The sequence below is a fragment of the Thalassophryne amazonica genome, unplaced genomic scaffold, assembly GCF_902500255.1.
Source record: "Thalassophryne amazonica unplaced genomic scaffold, fThaAma1.1, whole genome shotgun sequence".
In the NCBI taxonomy this organism is placed as follows: domain Eukaryota; kingdom Metazoa; phylum Chordata; class Actinopteri; order Batrachoidiformes; family Batrachoididae; genus Thalassophryne; species Thalassophryne amazonica.
The window spans coordinates 3,462-21,360 of NW_022986478.1; the positions used below are offsets into that span (position 1 = coordinate 3,462).

Below are 17,899 nucleotides of genomic sequence, written 5' to 3' on the forward strand. Positions count from 1 at the left end.
TTAAATATGTTTTATGTCAAACAAGACACTTGATGCAGCAGGGACGAAGGTGCTGCCCTCCGGCCTCAGAGGCCCGTATCCGCTGCGCTCCAGCTTACTTTCACCTCTGCAAACAGACTTTGTCTAATCCAATTTCTTCTACTTTTCTATTGTAGTAAATAGTAATGAAGATGGTTCAGGGAAATGTATCAGAGTAAAAGTGAACGTCAGCAGAAATGTAAAAAACAAAGTACAGTAACAAAGTCTTTCTCCTTTGTTACATTACAGCACTGTGTGTTTCTGAACAATGATTTAGAACTGTGTCAGATTCTTATTTAATATTTAATGGTTTTTTTAAATAAAAGCTGTGATCTAAAAGCTGAGGACAGGCGGTAACTGGTCTAAATGATTAAACCGCTGTCCAGAGGACACCTTCTCATTATTTCTTCACAGTAACTTGGATGTATTTAAAGCCTGTTCTGGTTCTTGTCTTTTCTTCTGTCAGCCAAGCTGCAGCGACCTCTAGTGGCTTTTCCAGCCGAGGACCAGTCAACTGTGTCTTTTAACGTGCACAATGACATGAAGACAGACGGGTCTGTGCAGCAAGACTTCAGGTCTGTGGTCCTCGCCTGGAACTATCAGAACCCAACATGCAGCTGTTCTGACATCATCTTTTCCAACAGAAGCCAGGAGACAGTTCCTCTTGGGACCAGCAGTTCCTGTCAGGTTCCTGTTACATTTCACTCTTGTTTCATTGGACTGACAGTTCGACTGTTTCCTGTCTGATACTGACTTTTGTTCCAACTTGAAGTTACATGACCACAGTTATCTGATCAGTCTGAAGTTTAAAGGAAATGACCTTTTCAGAATAAAAGTCTTTTATATAAATGTTATGAATCTGCGCAGTGATTCCACTGTGTCTTTTCTCGGACATCATGATTTAAGGTGCGACTGTGGCTCCTCCCATTATTGATGCAGACACATGAATCATTTGTTTGTTTTATTTCTTTCTTTCTTGAAACAGCAGGTTAAATTTCAGGCAGAATCAATTCACCAATCACAGACAAGTATTTTATAACAGCATACAAAAGGGATCACCCGATCAGTCTGTCGGGCCGATAACCAGGAAGTGGTGGAAGACGTTGTTGGGAGGTTTCGGAGGAGGCGTGTTTGTGTGGCACAGGTGATTGTGCCGGTGTGTGTTCAGTTGTCATGGTAACAACCATCATGCTCAGTCGTATTGACAATAAATAATAATAATAAAAACAACACACGTAAACATCAGCAACCAGTCTGCACAATGAGAGACACGAGCTCCTTAACGCTACTTAACGACAAGCAACAAAACCACAAAGGAAAACAAAGACTGTACTTGACTGGTTACTGCACCGAGACAATTAAAGCAATAAATAAGTCAATAAATTAGTCAGCAATTTCTCAACTTCACGCAGGCTGAATGTCGATCATCTGTTTTCGTTTTATTGGACGCTGGAATGATTATGAACTCTTTAAAGTGATATGTTTGATTTCAGGAATAATTCCCCACTGTCAGTGAACGCAGCGTCAGCCCAGAAAAATACGCTACATCCTTTAGAGGCTTTGATGGGTGCGATTCACACGTTCATGTTATTTTGAGTTTACGGAGCACGAACAGATTTTCAGCGTGTTATTTTTTAAATTGTCAAAAAGCAACACCTCATTCACAAATGTAGCACAGGCCGCAAGTGCGTTTCTTAACCAGCTGTTTATCTGTTGACTAATGAGTGAATCTGCTGTCCAGATACTTTTGGACCCCCCCCCCCAAAAAGCTGTAATTCCTACACTGCTCTTCTGATTTGAATGTTTGGACAGGACGTCTGTGTTTTTACTCCAGATTCATTCAACATGCAAACGCAGAAAAATTTGTCCAAATATTCATGGACCTGAGTGCAGCGCCGCTGGCAGTGGGTCTGTGGGACTATAACGTGCAGGTGCAGCGTGACCTGGTCAGGTTCGAGGGACGATTTGTGCGTTTGGACTGTTTGTGCACGTGTGCGGCATTTTATTCGTTGATTCTTAGTTTGAAGGAAACCCGCCCGGCGTACTTATCCCTGTCGCTGCCGGCGGGCAGGTTGTTGGAGTTGATTTTACACTCTACGTTGATGTCGGTGTTCAGCGAGGCATTCAGGAACTTCACGGCCACAAGAGGCTGAGTGTAGTTCACCTGCAACACAACAAACACCATAAGCCCTGCCCCAAACAGTGGCTGCTCCGCCCACATCATCTTCAAATTATGTTTTCACCCCACATGCTTCCACTGAAAAAGATGGCGTTCCAGGTATGAGGGTGTCTCATCCACCTGGGTAATGCACCGCCGTCAGACCCGTCACCACATCTTGTCCAACACATATCTAACACACAAGTCTGCAACTCCGAATCAGGAAAAATCAACTTTACGGATCGGAGAATTGGGATCATCGAGCGCACGGATCGGAGAATTGGGAGAATCCCACAAGCAGACATCTATTTCCATTAACTCTAGATACTACTCAGATGTGACCAGCGCCCCCTGGAGGAAGTCCGCTCCTTGACGCGTCTTACCTGAGCTCTCTTGCCGTAGTAGGGGTAGTACATGAGGTTGAGAGTGCCGTTAGGCGGGTAGTACGCCAGTGGTCCCATCTTATCACCATCCTCCTTCTGGACACAGGTCAATAACCAATAATCACATCACCATCACCGATAGATCTCCACATGCACAAACATGATTTCACCCTGACCTTTGACCCTCAGCTCCTTTTCTCTAACCTGTAGGTCACTGCTGCCCCCATGTGTTCATAAAGTTAATTACATTATTCACATTTTACATTCACTCAAAAAACATTTCAACAAAGACAAAAAAATCAGTGTGTTTCCATGGCAACGTGTCATTTGTGCAGACAGTGCCACAGCAACAAGGTCAAGGGTTCAAAGGGCGTCACCATCAGCCAGCTCCTGGATCGGGAACGTCATCCATCATAAAACCTGTAGACCTGATCGGAAGAATCCTGAAACCCGGTTCACAGCTCATGTGCTGAATCGGGCATCATGGGAATAAAGTCAGGGATCGTGTCCATGGAGACATGAAGCCTGGCAGGACTGCAGAGGCAAAGCTTCTGATTGGCTGTTACTTTGATATGACATCATCCTCTAAGTGGGTCTAAGAGTTCCTTGGACACAGGTTCTCAGCTCTACGTCAGCTACGTTCTGAACTACTGAGCTTACCCACTCGTCCTGCCCCATTTTGTACAACTGAAGACAGACGACAGGACAGAGAGACAGTAAGACAGACAGACGGGTGGTAAGACGGGCTGAGACAGACAGTAGTTTCAGACCTTGGCTCCACAGGTGACAAAAGGAGACTGACTGTCCTTCCCTGGATACAGACCAATCACCTGGACAGACAGACAGGCAGAGAGTTACTGAGGGTTCCTCTGATGTGTCCCTTTGTTCGGTCCACATATACTTGGGCAAAAGGTTTTCCTGTCCACTGTGGGACAGAACCTTTTAATGTCTAGGGTCCAAACGTATTTGGACACCAGTCCAGTGTTATGTCCTCAGCAGATAAACATACATGTTATCACATGTCTGTTTATGTCTCACACCCGATGTATCTGTATCAGGCCATGAGACATAAACAGACGTGATAAGATATTTATCACATTTTACAACAAAAATAAAGGATAATAATCATACACATGAATCATGTAGACGAACAATGCAGGTAAATCGGGGCGATATGTAAATTATGGAATGTTCTTATGTCTCTCTAAAGTCCTGAGTGTCCTCTTCACTAACTTCTTGGTGTCTCACTAACTTCAGTGAGAGACTCAAGTTTTAGAATTCTTCCTGCTCGGGAGGCTAAAACTCTCTCTCTCCTTGATCACACATCTTGGTTGAATGAAATGATCTGGATCCTGTATCAGGACCCTGCACTTGTCACCAGAGTAACACAAAATGGGGGCATGTCACTGGTGGGGCTGAGAAATGGGGGCTCTTGATTGGATGAAAAGCGGGGCGATACAAAGCCTGGCATTTTCAATGTCTTTTTCTTGCATCGCCCCGGTTTTAAGATTCGCATCGCCCCGATTTTAAGACTTGCATCGCCCCGGTTTTAAGATTCGCATCGCCCCGGTTTTAAGATTCGCGTCACTCCGGTTTTAAGATTCGCATCGCCCCGGTTTTAAGATTCGCGTCACTCCGGTTTTAAGATTCGCATCGCCCCGGTTTTAAGATTCGCATCGCCCCGGTTTTAAGATTCGCGTCACTCCGGTTTTAAGATTCGCATCGCCCCGGTTTTAAGATTCGCGTCGCCCCGGTTTTAAGATTCGCGTCGCCCCGGTTTTAAGATTCGCGTCACTCCGATTTTAAGACTTGCATCGTCCCGATTTTAAGACTTGCATCGTCCCGATTTTAAGACTTGCATCGCCCCGATTTTAAGACTTGCATCGCCCCGATTTTAAGACTTGCATCGCCCCGATTTTAAGATTCGCATCACCCTGATTTTAAGATTCGCATCGCCCTGATTTTAAGATTCGCATCACCCTGGTTTTAAGATTCGTATCACCCCAATTTTAAGATTGATATCACCCTGGTTTTAAGATTTGTGTCGCCCCGATTTTATTGCCACAGTTTCCAGGACAGTAAAATTGACAGGACAAGTGTTTGATTTATCAGCCCTATTTCTTCTTGTATCTCACGAGGGCTGATTTATGAGGATAGGGCAGATTTTTGTTGTAATATGTGATGAAGTCTGTTACATCACACAGAGTGAGGCTAAAGGTTAAAGGTCACGTACCCGGTTCAGTTTGATGAGGATGCAGGGCTGACCTGTGCTGTAACCATAGAAACGGTCCATCAGCCCAGAACATTCCTGCAGCATGGTTCGATTAAACTGACAGGAACGCTTCGGGTTATTCCTCACCTGCAGACAGACAGGTGGACAGTGAGCCAGGCAGATCGTGAGACAGAGAGACAGACAGACAGACAGGCTTTACCTCTCCACTGTCCTCCTGGACAAAGTACGTGTCTGGAAGACAGTTATCATTGGTTTGGACCTGATGGCTGTCGTTGTAGGCTGCAGACAGACAGGCAGAGACAGACAGGTGGAAAAACACAGACAGACAGAGATGCAGAGAGACAAACGTGGAGAAACACACACAGGCAGAATGACAGTGAGACAGAGAGACACACAGGTGGAGACAGACAAGTAGAAACAAGCACAGACAGACAGGTGGAGAAACAGACAGACAGGCGGAGAGACAGACAAACAGGCAGAATGACAGCGAGACAGAGACACAGACAGGTGGAGAAACAGACACACAGTCAGAGAGACAGCAAGACAGATGCAGAGAGACAGACAGACAGACAGAGACAGACAGGTGGAGACACAGCGAGACAGGCAGAGAGACAGCAAGACAGTTGGAGAGGCAGACAGGCAGAAACAGACAGGCAGGCAGAGAGACTCTGGTCATCCTTTCACAAACAAACGCACCGTGTGACGTGTGCGTGTCTTACGGCTGAGGAAGGTGTTGAGGTTCTGGACGAACCCGTTCCAGCTGACGTCATCCGACACAGAGTACGTGATCTCCAGCTGGTCCACCTTCGGGCGAATCATCATCCCTGTAGCACAAAGGCGCCTCCTCGTTAGCCTCGTTAGCGTCAGTCTTGTTAAACAGACAGCTTGTCTTATGTACCTGGCGTGGCCAGCCGATCCTGCCAGGTGGGTTTGTAGTCATCCAGTGTCAGCATCATGATGCACATGGTGAGCGCGAACATCCCCGCCAGGCACAGGTAGAAGATCAGGTAGAAGAGCAGGATCAGACCTGCAGGGGGCGCAGCTCAGGTGATTAACAATGTCAGGTCAAAGGCTGCCAGCAATGAAGAAATAATTCATAAAAATGCTCCACAGTCACGGCGACTTGCCGTGAACAGATTCTTATTTCAGAGTACAAACACAACATGTACGTTCATGCTGGAGTACCACAAGGAGCCATAATCAGACCTCTGATGTTTTTACAGTCACAGTTCAACCATCTTGGCTTAGTGGTTAGCACTGTTGCCTCACAGCAAGAAGGTCATGGGTTCGATTCCTAACTGTGGCCTTTCTGTGTGGAGTTTGCATGTTCTGCCCGTGTTTGCGTGGGTTCTCACCAGGTGCTCCGGCTTCCTCCCACATCCAAAGACATGCAGGTTAGATGGATTGGAAACTTTAAACTGTCCGTAGGTGTGTGTGCGGGTGTGAATGCGTTTGTTTGTCTGAATGTGGTCCTGTGACAGACTGGTGTCCTGTCCTGGGTGTACCCCGCCTCATGCTCTATGTCTGCTGGGACAGGCTCCAGCCCCCCATGACCTTTAATTGGAATAAGCGGCTGAAGATGAGTGAGTGAGTTCAACCGTTACACTTCCCTGGGGTCAAAGGTCAGACCGTTTAATTACCTTCTCTGCATTTCGCCGGGGTCAGAGACCAGACCGTTTCATTGCCGTTCCTGCATTTCATTGAGGTCAGAGGTCAGACCGTTTCATTACCTTTGCAGCATTTCACTGGGGTCAGAGGTCAGACCGTTTCACTACCGTTGCTGCACTTCACCAGGGTCAGAGGTTACTCTCCTTAATGAACTCCTTTGCAGGAACATGATGCACAAACATGGTGATGAATGAAGCTGAATCTGAGTGGACAGAATGATGATGTCACTGAACATAAACCCGTCGGAGGACGACGACCTCGCTGTGGGTCGGCTCAGAGGAGCCTCGTCTTTTAAATGTCATCTTTATAATCCTCTTTTCTCTAAAACCAGCTCACCCCTCTCTCTCTCTCTATGTCTCTCGACCATATGATGGCCCCTCCCCCTGCAGAGCATAACCTACATTTAGTATGACTGGCGGTGGGGGAGGGGCTAATCTCTGGAGCCGCTCACAGTTTAATTTTTTTTTTTTTTTTTCAGTGAACAGCAGCAGATTTTTTGTAACACTTTCATCTCTTTATCTCCAGCACACTGAGACGCCCACATTCCAGATCATGTCCACAAACACACCACATGGACACGGTGTCAGCCTCACTGAGCGGGACCCAAAGATCCTCCAGAGACCTGGTACCAGAGACACAGAGGCTGCTAAGACACACACACACACACACTCAGCTATGGCAGAAACCAGAGACCCTGGTCCACCATCTACGCACCAGAGATGCGAGCGGGTCTTCATAGAAGACTTGCAGCCAAAGTGTCACAGACGTGGAAAGTGCACGTGTGCAAGAAAACACAAGGACAGGGCAGCAGGTGGTCTGGACCATGGACCGGTCTGGACTGATGAGTCCACTGCAGAAATGTAGCCGTAAGACGAGACACTGAGACAATACAGGGACAAGTGTCCTCAGGAAACAGCTGAGCCTGCTGGAGGCTTCCTGCTTTCCTCAAATGTCCAGCTCCATGACGTCCAACCTCACCAACCCACCTGAACCAGCAGCGGCCACAAAAACTCTGTCTGGGGTTTTAGAGGAAGAAACCTGAAACAGACCAGACTCAGAGGGGCGCCCATCCAGCAAGATCAAACCAACAAAAATCAACGTCCACAATGGAAGACCGGTGGGCAGCGTGACCCACAGCTCATCAAAAGACACACAACATAACATATTTGGGTTGGATGAGTTTAACGCTTTGATTTTCATCTTTTGTTGGATTATGTTAATATTGATGGTGTTTTATATGTTGTTGGCTGTTTAATGTTTAGCTGGATGGTAAACGGTCTGCATTTATATCGCGCTTTTCCATCTGCATCAGACGCAAAAAAGCGCTTTACAATAACGCCTTACATTCACCCTGATGTCAGGGTGCTGCCATACAAGGTGCTCACTACACACAGGGTGCAACTAGGGGACTAAGGACCTTGCCCAAGAGCCCTTAGTGATTTTCAGGTCAGGCTGTGGGATTTGAACAGAGGATCCTCTGGTCTTAAGCTCAACGCTTAACCACGAGACCATCACCTCCGCAGATAACATTGATAACACTATGTAACTAGGGTTGCCGTCCCTTGAAAAACGGAATCGTCCCTTATTTGGAAATAAAAGTGTGCGTTCCGTATTGACCTGAAACGGGACGCAGTTTGTCCCGTATTTCTGTGAGAATCAAAAGTCTGTAAAATGTCAATGGAATTGACTGGCGCTTTATATGGAAACTTACGGTAAATTTGATCCCAGCCTCTCTCCTGCTTTTCACCAATGAGCTGACAGACACGAGTTGACAATACAGAATCACTCTTATCTCATTGGTCGAGGCACATGAAGCTCGCAAGAAGATACCGACGTCATGAGCCGACGACGGTCGCTGGACAATAACAAAGCAGCATGGCTGATATCGATACAGACACCGACACCGGCACTGCAGATATGTCTACGGACAGCAATGTAACGTCGTTACTACTCCTCCTAAAAAAAAACCAAACAAACAAAAAAGAATGCAAAAATACAGAGAGAATGAGAAAAGGAAAATGGCTGGGTGGGAAAGGTGCGCGACAACAGTATTGTTTACTTTTCAGACTTTATTTTTTGCACTTTTTATTACACTAAATGTGTAAATGTGCACTGTTACATTGTTTTGGATGATGCAAATTTTGTATTGTTTTTTTTTTTGTTAATTTATACAATTTTAAGTTAAGCACTACAGAGATTTATTTTTAAAGAAGACAAAATGCTCATATTGAAATTGTGAGTGAAAATTTATTTTGCACTAAAAATAAATTGCTAAATAATAATTTGTTTTCCACGTGTTCATATCAGAACAAATGCATGTGTGCATCTACCTAAATTCAGGGTCAAGTCAACAGTCAAATGGTTAAAAATCGTTCCACACAGACGCTGGGAAGGGTGAAGGCGATGGTCAGTTGGCCGGTCGGCCCTGGCGGTGAGGTGTCCCTTATTTATTTTTGAGAGTTGGCAACCCTATATGTAACACATTTTTATTTTTGTTTTGTTCCTGGGTACACAGTGTGTTTTCCTAACCTGTTACGCCTTAAATAAATAGAAAATAGCTGTTATTCCACAGAAACTTTGCTTCTGTGATCAGGACAATGATATTTTGAAATTTGTCTGTTTTCAAGAATATTCTCGATTCGCCTTCACTACTACTGAGTAGTCTTCTAGAATATTCTTTCCAGAATTTTCTAGAAGTTTCCAGAATTATCTAGAAATTTCAAGAAACTTTTACAACTTTCTAGAACGTAAAAAAAAAAAAAAAAAAAAGTTTGTGCTGAATGTAGTCATTTTTCCAGACTTTAAGCAGTTGAAATATAACGCTTAGAAGCCAGGAACAAAAACTGTGTTACATAGTGTAATGTTTTTTGTTGGATGATGTTGAACACTGACTTGAGAACAATCGGCCTGAAGTTTCGGGTTCGGACCCGGACACTCGGGTCTCCTTTAAGAGGCAGATTTATAAATAGACTCTGACCTTCAGACACGGCTGAGGACGGCCGAGCATCGCGCACGCACGCACACACCCATACACACAGAGAGGTTCGGGGCTTTGGACCGGACTCGAGGACTCACCCCAGCTCGTGGCGGTTCGGCCCAATAACTCGAGAGTTCGCGGGTTCCAGAAGAACTCCCGCCAGTCGTTCGCGCCTTTTTCTTCCTCTTTGCTGGAGGACATGATGAGGTGTCGCGCGCGCCACTCGCGAGCTTCAGTCTGATTTAAAGCAATAAAGAATCGATGTATTGATCCACCGGATCGATGATGACTGACACACAGTGATCACAGCGTCAGACTGCCGCAGACCTACTCACCCAGACTGCCAGTGACGTCAGCACGGCTGCCCTCCACCAGCCAATGGGAGAGCGACTTTCTCCCAAAACTGCCTGACGTCACCACTCGTCCTGACCCGCTTTATCTGAATTAAATGTTAAAATATAACCAATATTTGGCCTTTTGCTTCATTCCTTGATTTTAAGTGACACTTTTATTTGCATTCATTCTTAGAGATTTTTGTAATTTTAACTTGTTCATATTCAAGATATTTTCATTAAAGTGGGTCATTAGTTCTATAAAAGCTCCTCAAAGCTTCAAGACAGAAGAGACAAACACTGGGGGGCTTGGAGGGAAAACATAAAATATATATACCATTCTATTTAAAAAATAAAGAAATAAAAAACATCTGGCCACGCCCCCTGTCCTTGTACAAACAAAATGGGCGTGTCTCACACAGGAGTCCAAAAATAAGTCATTTCTGAATTCATCTGACAGCAAAATCATTTTTCAGGGACTCTGACCCAAAATCACCACACGGGACTTAAACCTTCTATCGCTACACACAAAAAAACCCTAAAGTAATTCACATCAAGTTACTAAAAAAAAAAAACCAGAAGAAAGAGGAAGACTGCTTGTTTGAGGAGCGCTGAGCCGCTAACAGCTGCTGTAGCTAACATGAGTATCAGACAGACGGCGTTTTACAGCTTTTATTAAAATAGTGCTGAAACCAGTAATCTGGTCATGCAGAGCCTCAAAGATCATTTGTAGAGGAGAGAAACCACTCGGCTGCTCTTTGAACACCTCCAATCATTTCATCAACATGGACCGTGTAGCAGAGTGAGACATCTAATGCTCTCAAGATCTTTAAGCCGCAGCAGACGCGTAAAATCATTACAAAACAGCAAAATCCGGAAACTTCTGGAAAACTTTTATCATTGCTGTGTTAAAGTACAAAAGACCTTAAATGGTCCAATAATTTTAGTATCAGGACATTCTGTTTTCTGCAGTCATGAACAATGATGTCATAAAGGAACAGAAAGTGACATGGTTAGAAAGAAGGCTGTTCCAACAGAAACAAGACTGGTGGCGGAATCATGAGGTGTGACGTTCTGACGAGGTCGATGGGGACCGATTACTGGACGAGTCCTCCAAATTTATTTCAGAACCCCTTTACATGAGATATTCCTCCAAAGAGCAGAAGACATGCACATCTGTGATTTGGTGGGAGCGCACATGCCCAGGGAGTAGCAAGATGGCTGACCCAATGGGAGAACACAAGGCAGGTGACACTCGGGCGTGTCCTTGACCTTCTCCAGTCTGGGGTCCTCAACACTGAGGCACCAGTGTGCTGGATCATGTCCAGAGAGACACACCATGTGGACAAAATGTGGTAGCTGATGTCCCCTCAAGGATCCTCCACAGAGACCTGGTACCAGAGACAGACTAGATCACTTTCTAGTTTAAATTTGGAGAAAACTGAACTCGATTTAAAGTGTGTCCCAAACACCGATAGACTGACAGTTTTATAGACACTAGTCTAGTTAACTGGTTAACGTTCATCAGGGTTCAGGGTGAGAACATGATTCTGATCCCTCTGGAGAAGGTTGGTCCGTGTGTCACTGGAAACTAAGGACACCGTGATTACACATCATGGTCAGCGGACAGTTTTATGTCTCCGCCTGAGGGACAAAGACAGAAAAGTTTCCTTTTCAAAGAGAACTGAAATTCATTTTAAAGATGTCACGCAACCCTGTAGGTCCCAGCGAGTCCAGTCTGAACAGGATCAGCTGAGATTTGTTGTGGTCCTTGAATGGTTAACAAAAAACAAAAACAGGACAACTGACATCACAATCACCATGGCAACAGCATTAATAACTAAAAGGGTGCGAGTGATACAACTTTAAATTGAGGACGTTGTATACAGAGTGGACATCAGTCAGGTGTTTTCTGAAACACTGTGGGTGTGTCTATCAGAAGTGGGCATGTCCATCAGAGGTGGACATGTCCAGAGTAGGGATTGGGCGCAGGTCCTCCTGATGGTGCATCCTGGAGTGGATTCCTGGCCAGGTGCTCACTGACTGTGCCGTCTGGACCAGAGACTCATCAGTCCACGCTGTCCTGGACAGCAACTGGTCCATGTGGAGCCCCGGGGCCCTGTGTGAAAGAGGATATGGACCCATGGTGGGGTCCCGATCTAGTACTGTCTGTCCGAGGACTCGGTGAGGTCCTTCAGAACTGTATGGAGCCGTCAGGATGCCAGTGTCTCGTTCCAGGCCCGTTTGGAGTCTCTGGATCTGGCTGTCCAGCTGGTAAAGCTGTTTCTTGTGTATTTGAATCTGGTCCTGGTGGTCCAAGGGGGGTCTGGTATTGATGTTTTGAGTCTGGATGCCCTGGTGATTCATCTGGACTTGGTACTGATGTTTTTTCTGGCTCTGCATGTCGTCTGGATGGTCCATTGGTATCTGGTACTGCTGTTTCTTCTGGTTCTGGATGTTGTCTGTGCCGGGTTGGTCCACCTGTGCCTCGCACTGCCGCTTCCTCTGAGTATGAGCATGATCCTTATTCTGTGGGTCCATCTGGGCATGGCACTGCTGTTTCTTCTGGTTCTGGATCGGCTGCTGTTCTTCCTGGTTCTCCTGGAGATTCATCTGGGCATGGAACAGCTGCTTCTTCTGGCTCTGGATCTGATTGTACACCTGGTTTTTAATGTCTTTCCAGTGGCGTCCTCTGAGGACAGGCTCCAGGTCCAGACAGCGCTGACAGGCCTCCTTCCCTGGTACTGACTGGGCGAGGACGTGAACTTCCAGCTGTCTCCAGACTGCCTGCTTCTCTGCAGGCGACCACGGACGCCGGTGGAACTTTCTGGGCGCTAAAGAGCCTCCAAGACAGAAAAAAGTTCCATTAGCACTCCGAAGATTTAATTAAACAAGATACATCACATAAACGAAACAATCAGGAAGAACTTATGTTTCAGACCCACCGCTGACTGGACTCTGTAGTCTGGACTCTGGAAGAGTAGAGTTCTCTGGTCGGCTGCCCACCTTCAATGAATCTAGAGATAAAAAAAAGAAAGAAAGAAACAGCTCCATCTGCTGGACATTTAATCTCACATCAAAAACTGGCCCAGAACCGTGTTAATTAAGGGATCCAGAATCATGTTAATTACGACCGCCAGCATCACCAAGCTGAGGAGGAAGGACACAAAGGACACAAGGGAGGAAAGCAGGAACATGATAGAGAGAAACGAGATCGACCTCATGACCCCGAGGTCAGGTGTCTGACCCTGTCGCGTCAGAGGTCCTATTCAGGAACAAACCACTGCTAAACTTCAGCACTGACCCTCAGATTGTGGCCTCGGACCAGGTTGTTCTGGGCCCTGGATGGTGTCCTTCTTCTCATTTCCTGGTTTGACTGACCTTTTCTTCACCTGTGTCCCACCTACAGCAAGCGCTAGAAGATGAAAAACATAACTCAGCCATTGGTCTGACCTGACACTGTAACAGTAGCATGTAGCTGGAATCTGTGACCTGGGTCAGGGTGGACTGAACACGATGCTGGACAGGTGCCCGTACCTGTGTCTGGTATCATGAGTCCAAGCGTGTCCCAGTCCTGTCCCAGCAGGTTGAAGAATTCAGTGGTCTTTGCTGCGGCCTCCCAGTCGCCCTCCTGGACGTTTTCGGCGATGGCGAGATCACAAACGGTCATCAGCGTCGTCTTGACGACCAATGGGGGGCGGCTCCAGCGGTACCCCGAGGCCTTTCGGGCGGCAGCCAGCGCCAGGCTCAGTTTTCCGGGAGCCAAGATGTCGTGAAGGTTCTGTACGTCAGAGTCCAGGGACCTGGCAGCCAGGACGAACCTGCCCAGGTCCCTCAGCTTCTGGCTGACATAGTCATACCTCTTCGGGCTGCCATCTTTGTTCTCCATCAGTTTGTTCCCATATTTACAGATTAACCAGTCAGACTTGACCTGCATAAAATCACAGCGTGGTGGGTTAGTGGGCCAGAACCGGCAGTGGGACAGGTAGAACCAGGAGAACAGGTGGACCCTTACCTGCTGGGATATGTGGTCCTGGTTCATGCGGTGCAGGATTTCACTGCAGCTTTCAGATGCGCCGCCAGAAATGGGCAGGAGGCGTGACGCCGCAGCTTGAACCCTGAAACGCTTCCTGGGCTGGTCCATTCTGGGGTCAGAGGTCGTAGTCTGGTCTGGAGACAGGCCAGTGATCTGGGTTACCTGAGTTTCAGTGTGGTCAACAGTCAGTGTGTCCTCCGTGGACTCAGACTTCCTGTCACTTACAGGATGGCAGGTCATGATCTCGGCAGGGTCAGAGGTCATGTCTTTGGGAAGGCGGGTGGTGCCATCCACAGCGGGGTCAGAGGTCAGCTTCTTACGGCAGAAGGCCTGGTGTTTCCAGAGGACTGGGCGCAGGAAGAACCCCAGACACAGTGGGCAGGGGAGATAATTCCCAGAATCCACCTCTTCCGAAGGCCGCCGGCACGGAATGATCTCACCGCTGCCGTGCCGGATCACCTGGACGAGAGATAGACAGGTAAGAAGAGAGACAGGAGGGCAGAGACAGCAACAGGAGGACCGACAGACACCTCAATGTTATGCAGGTAGTTCCCTCTGCAGCGCAGCTGGTCCAGCAGCAGGTGGCGCTGTTTGGAGCCCATGGGCAGGGCGCTGGCCATGGCCACTTCCTCCTCGTCGGCGTGCTGCCTCAGCAGGTGGCGAGCGATCTTCACCTGCGGCCGCCGGCAGAAGACACAGTAATGTCTCTTATCGTAACGCCGCTTTGAGTCACTCCACGTCCGCTTCACTGTCACGCCCTCCTCGTTCTCCTCTTGGCCCTGCCTTTTCTCTTTCTTCCCACGCTTCTTCACCTTCTGGCCACTCCTTTTCTCAGTGGGGTTCCTCCTCTTTCCCTTCTGGATCCGCCTCCCCACTGCGGCCACGGCACGGCGGCGGGGCTGGCGCCTGGTGGGTTTAGCTTCGTGAGCGGTTTTCAAGGCGTTTCCAGGCTCGTCTGCTGCGTTGCTCCCGGCGTGGTCTGGCACGGTAACCCCAGTTTCCATGGTAACAGGCGACCTATTGATTGCAGTGGTGACACCTGAATGTAATATTTTATCTCACATGAGACTTAAAGATGTATTTAAAAAATAAAAGTATAAACATACAAAATCATGTGTTCATATAATCTTGATTATTCCAACAACACATGTAACTGACTAAATATTTCTTCATGAAGCCCTGAAATTAAAGGCGGTGGTGCTCCCGGGTTCACTCAGGACTGACTCAACGGGCTGTTTCTGCACGGCGTGCAGTTCGCATCACACATCTGTGGTTAAATGCAGAGGACAGATTTCATTGTAAATATGTACGACAATAAAAGGCTCTTTACTTACTTTACCACCAACACTGTGTGCTGGACTTTATACGACCAAGAAGAAACATGAAAAACACTAAAAACAATTCAGTCACATGGCTGCTGTCCAGCTGCAGAGGCCGAACTAGGAATTCACTTGGAGGGTGGGGGTGTGGCTCTGAAAGCACCTGGAGATCAAAGACTGAGCCGTGTGTCATAAAGGCATTCAGTGATGTGACTCACTCCAGGTGTTACAGTACCGCAGAGCTAAAAATAAACTCCACAGGTGTTGACGCATGGTTTCATTATCACACACACACACGCCGGGGGGGCCCTCTCTACTCCCCAAACACTCCCAAAGTAAATTCACTCTGAGCTGTGACTCACAGGACTGTAAGAATACCCAAAGAACAACTTCCAGTTAGCGTGTCTTTGTTTCTCCTCCCACAACAGCTCTGTCACATCTTGTGTAAAGTCTCCAGATGGCACTTCATCTCTTGAACCTTTGTGTCACTCCACAGTAAGCCCACAGCGTGACCCCGTGTGACCTGGGCCGCCTGCAGCGCTCCCTGCTGACTGACTCCGTATTCTGGTCTCTTCCAGGGGCATGTGTGGACCTGGACCTGTCCCCTGGTCTGGTTAAAGGTCTCCACTGCTCTGATGGGTTGCGGGTTTGCCTTTAATAAAGTCACCGGTTCTATTTGGTCGATCAGATTAAACGGTGACGGGGCTAATAAGACAGTCAACCAGGGCCATACTAAAATACAAAATGGGGACTGATAATCACAAAATAGGGGTAAAATGTAAGGAAATGGAGCAGAGTTAACCAGACTGACTCCAAATAATTACTTTTATTTGTTAAAGCTTTTTTTTTTTTAGATGCGCTCAGTAGATGTAGTCGGGGCAGAGCGCCATCTGGTGCTCCAGAGATGAAACTTCAATCAATGGGTCAGTCTGCTCCATTTCGTTACTTTTTACCCCCATTTCGTGATTATTATGCTCTAATTCGCCCCAAATCGCTCCATTTCGTATTTTAGCCGGTCAACCCTCCGACATCTGGTCCAGAACACGGACCCTGACTCCTGCGGACACTAACAAAGGACTGAGCCCCGGTCGAGGTCCGACAGCAGACCGCAGACCGACACAACACGGCCTGTCCGATAACGGAACCCTCTGCTCCTCCATACTGAATGCTAAAGGCTAACAGGACCGACGCTAAGAAGAAGCAAAGCTGGCTGCTAGCTTCAGATAGCTAACAGCTAACAATCTCGCGAGCTGTCCGCTGAACACAACAGATTTACAAAACCTCAACCTAAAAGATTTAAACCGCCTCACCGAACCGACACAGAACCGCTCCGCTGCTGCTTCGTCTCCTTCTTTAGTTAGTCTGGATTGACGAGATGCTCACTCCCAGTGTGAAAGTGTTCTGTCGCCCCCTGCTGGACTGGAGTGAGAATACGTCCAGAACATATGAAAAAGCAAATTTAAAAATTAAAAAGCACGAATACAAAGACTTTTTAATTTGAAGTATGATCACCGGGAGCTTCTATAAGAAGGTGAACAGACGATCTGAAATCTCTGATGACTCTTGTTATTTACATGTCTCTCACTCATGTGCTGAGGTTCTGGCCTGGGGACCCTCAGCTGGTGCTTGGGGTTCGAAGCCCTAATCCGTTGTTCATCAGACGGTAATTCTGTTGCTATACTGTGAGACAGAGAGAATGAATTCGCACAAGAACATCAAGAACTGAAGGAACAAGTGGACCATATTATGGACAGTAAATCCAAATTGGGGAAGGGGGCATCAGGGGCTCGAACCCCCAACCGAGAAGAGCCTCCACGTCCATCTTCAGGCTCAGGGTTACACCTCGATCACTTGTGATCAAATCAATTACACACATGGATTTTTTTCCCATGTTGTAGCAGCAGTGCTAACCACTGAGCCACCCTGAACCGGCTGCCCTGAACCAAAAACTCAGCGTTCCCCATCTCAGGAGTTCAGAGACAGACTCAGGACCAGGTCCCAGGTCTCTGTAGACGGTCCTAGAAGGACTTTGTGTCAAAGGAGAGGTTACTTAATGAGATTCGGATACTATGACGTCAATGAAGCGTTCAGGAGCGGCAGGAAATTTGAGGTTATTGTGAAAATATTCAGTGTTTATCAATAGAATTCTTGTTTAAAAGGTTTTTGCTTTTTTTATTGTGACATCAGACTTTGTTGGCATCAGCAGCAGATTAGCCAGCATAGCGCCACCTAGAGTTAAAAACAGCAGACGGGATGAGTTCTAAAAACCTGACTGCGGATCAAGATGAAACCCACATCATGAAAGTAGAAACATTAAAGAGAAGAATCGAACAGAACCCCGTGGAACCTCAAATGATGTCGACGATTTCAGCTGCAGAAGTTAGACTGATGTTTTTATTTTATATTCCCCCACAACATGGAACAGAAACTAAAGGAACTGGTTCCAATTGGCAATTTTAAACTTTTGCTCAAAGGTTTGGAAATGAAATCCATGATTTGTAAATGCTTTAAATAGCTGTATTATTGTATGAAAATGTCTTTTATGTCTTGAAATTGTTGTGATCTGTGCCACTGTCTTGGCCAGGACTCCCTTAAAAAAGAGATTAGTAATCTCAATGGGACTTTCCTGGTTAAATAAAGGTTAAATAAAAATAGATAAATATGAAGAAAATGGAACCTTCAGGAACTGATTTGTTCGGTCAGGTTTTATTCAGTTCCAGTGTGCCCTGGTCTTAGTCATATCCTGGATCAAGGACAGTCTTGATGGATTAGTGG

The 17,899-nt window shown here is 46.8% G+C and overlaps 2 protein-coding genes across 6 annotated transcripts; both read right to left on the reverse strand.

Annotated features, from left to right (window-relative positions):
- Nucleotides 1-969: 969 nt before the first annotated feature.
- LOC117506241 (sodium/potassium-transporting ATPase subunit beta-2-like) lies at nucleotides 970-9,827 on the reverse strand. The gene is made up of 8 exons (XM_034165739.1): nucleotides 9,536-9,827; nucleotides 5,691-5,819; nucleotides 5,512-5,616; nucleotides 4,992-5,071; nucleotides 4,793-4,918; nucleotides 3,330-3,389; nucleotides 2,560-2,655; nucleotides 970-2,182 (listed from the first exon to the last, which is right to left on the reverse strand). The coding sequence occupies exons 1-8, from the start codon at nucleotides 9,636-9,638 to the stop codon at nucleotides 2,021-2,023; spliced, it is 861 nt and encodes a 286-aa protein (XP_034021630.1). The 5' UTR covers nucleotides 9,639-9,827; the 3' UTR covers nucleotides 970-2,020.
- Nucleotides 9,828-10,426: 599 nt separating this feature from the next.
- On the reverse strand, nucleotides 10,427-16,506 carry LOC117506240. Of its 5 annotated transcripts, XM_034165735.1 has the most exons (8): nucleotides 14,912-15,039; nucleotides 14,336-14,822; nucleotides 13,785-14,264; nucleotides 13,307-13,700; nucleotides 13,074-13,184; nucleotides 12,715-12,786; nucleotides 11,693-12,612; nucleotides 10,427-11,645 (listed from the first exon to the last, which is right to left on the reverse strand). In XM_034165735.1, exons 1-7 carry the CDS (start codon nucleotides 14,917-14,919, stop codon nucleotides 11,705-11,707), a joined length of 2,460 nt encoding a protein of 819 aa, XP_034021626.1. In that variant the 5' UTR covers nucleotides 14,920-15,039; the 3' UTR covers nucleotides 10,427-11,645; nucleotides 11,693-11,704. The 5 variants fall into 5 exon arrangements, with proteins under 5 accessions (XP_034021626.1, XP_034021628.1, XP_034021629.1 ...); XM_034165737.1 differs by lacking the exon at nucleotides 14,912-15,039 and adding an exon at nucleotides 16,435-16,506 and having other exon boundaries at nucleotides 10,427-12,612; XM_034165738.1 differs by lacking the exon at nucleotides 14,912-15,039 and adding an exon at nucleotides 16,435-16,486 and having other exon boundaries at nucleotides 10,427-12,612; nucleotides 14,336-14,844.
- Between the last annotated feature and the right edge of the window lie 1,393 nt (nucleotides 16,507-17,899).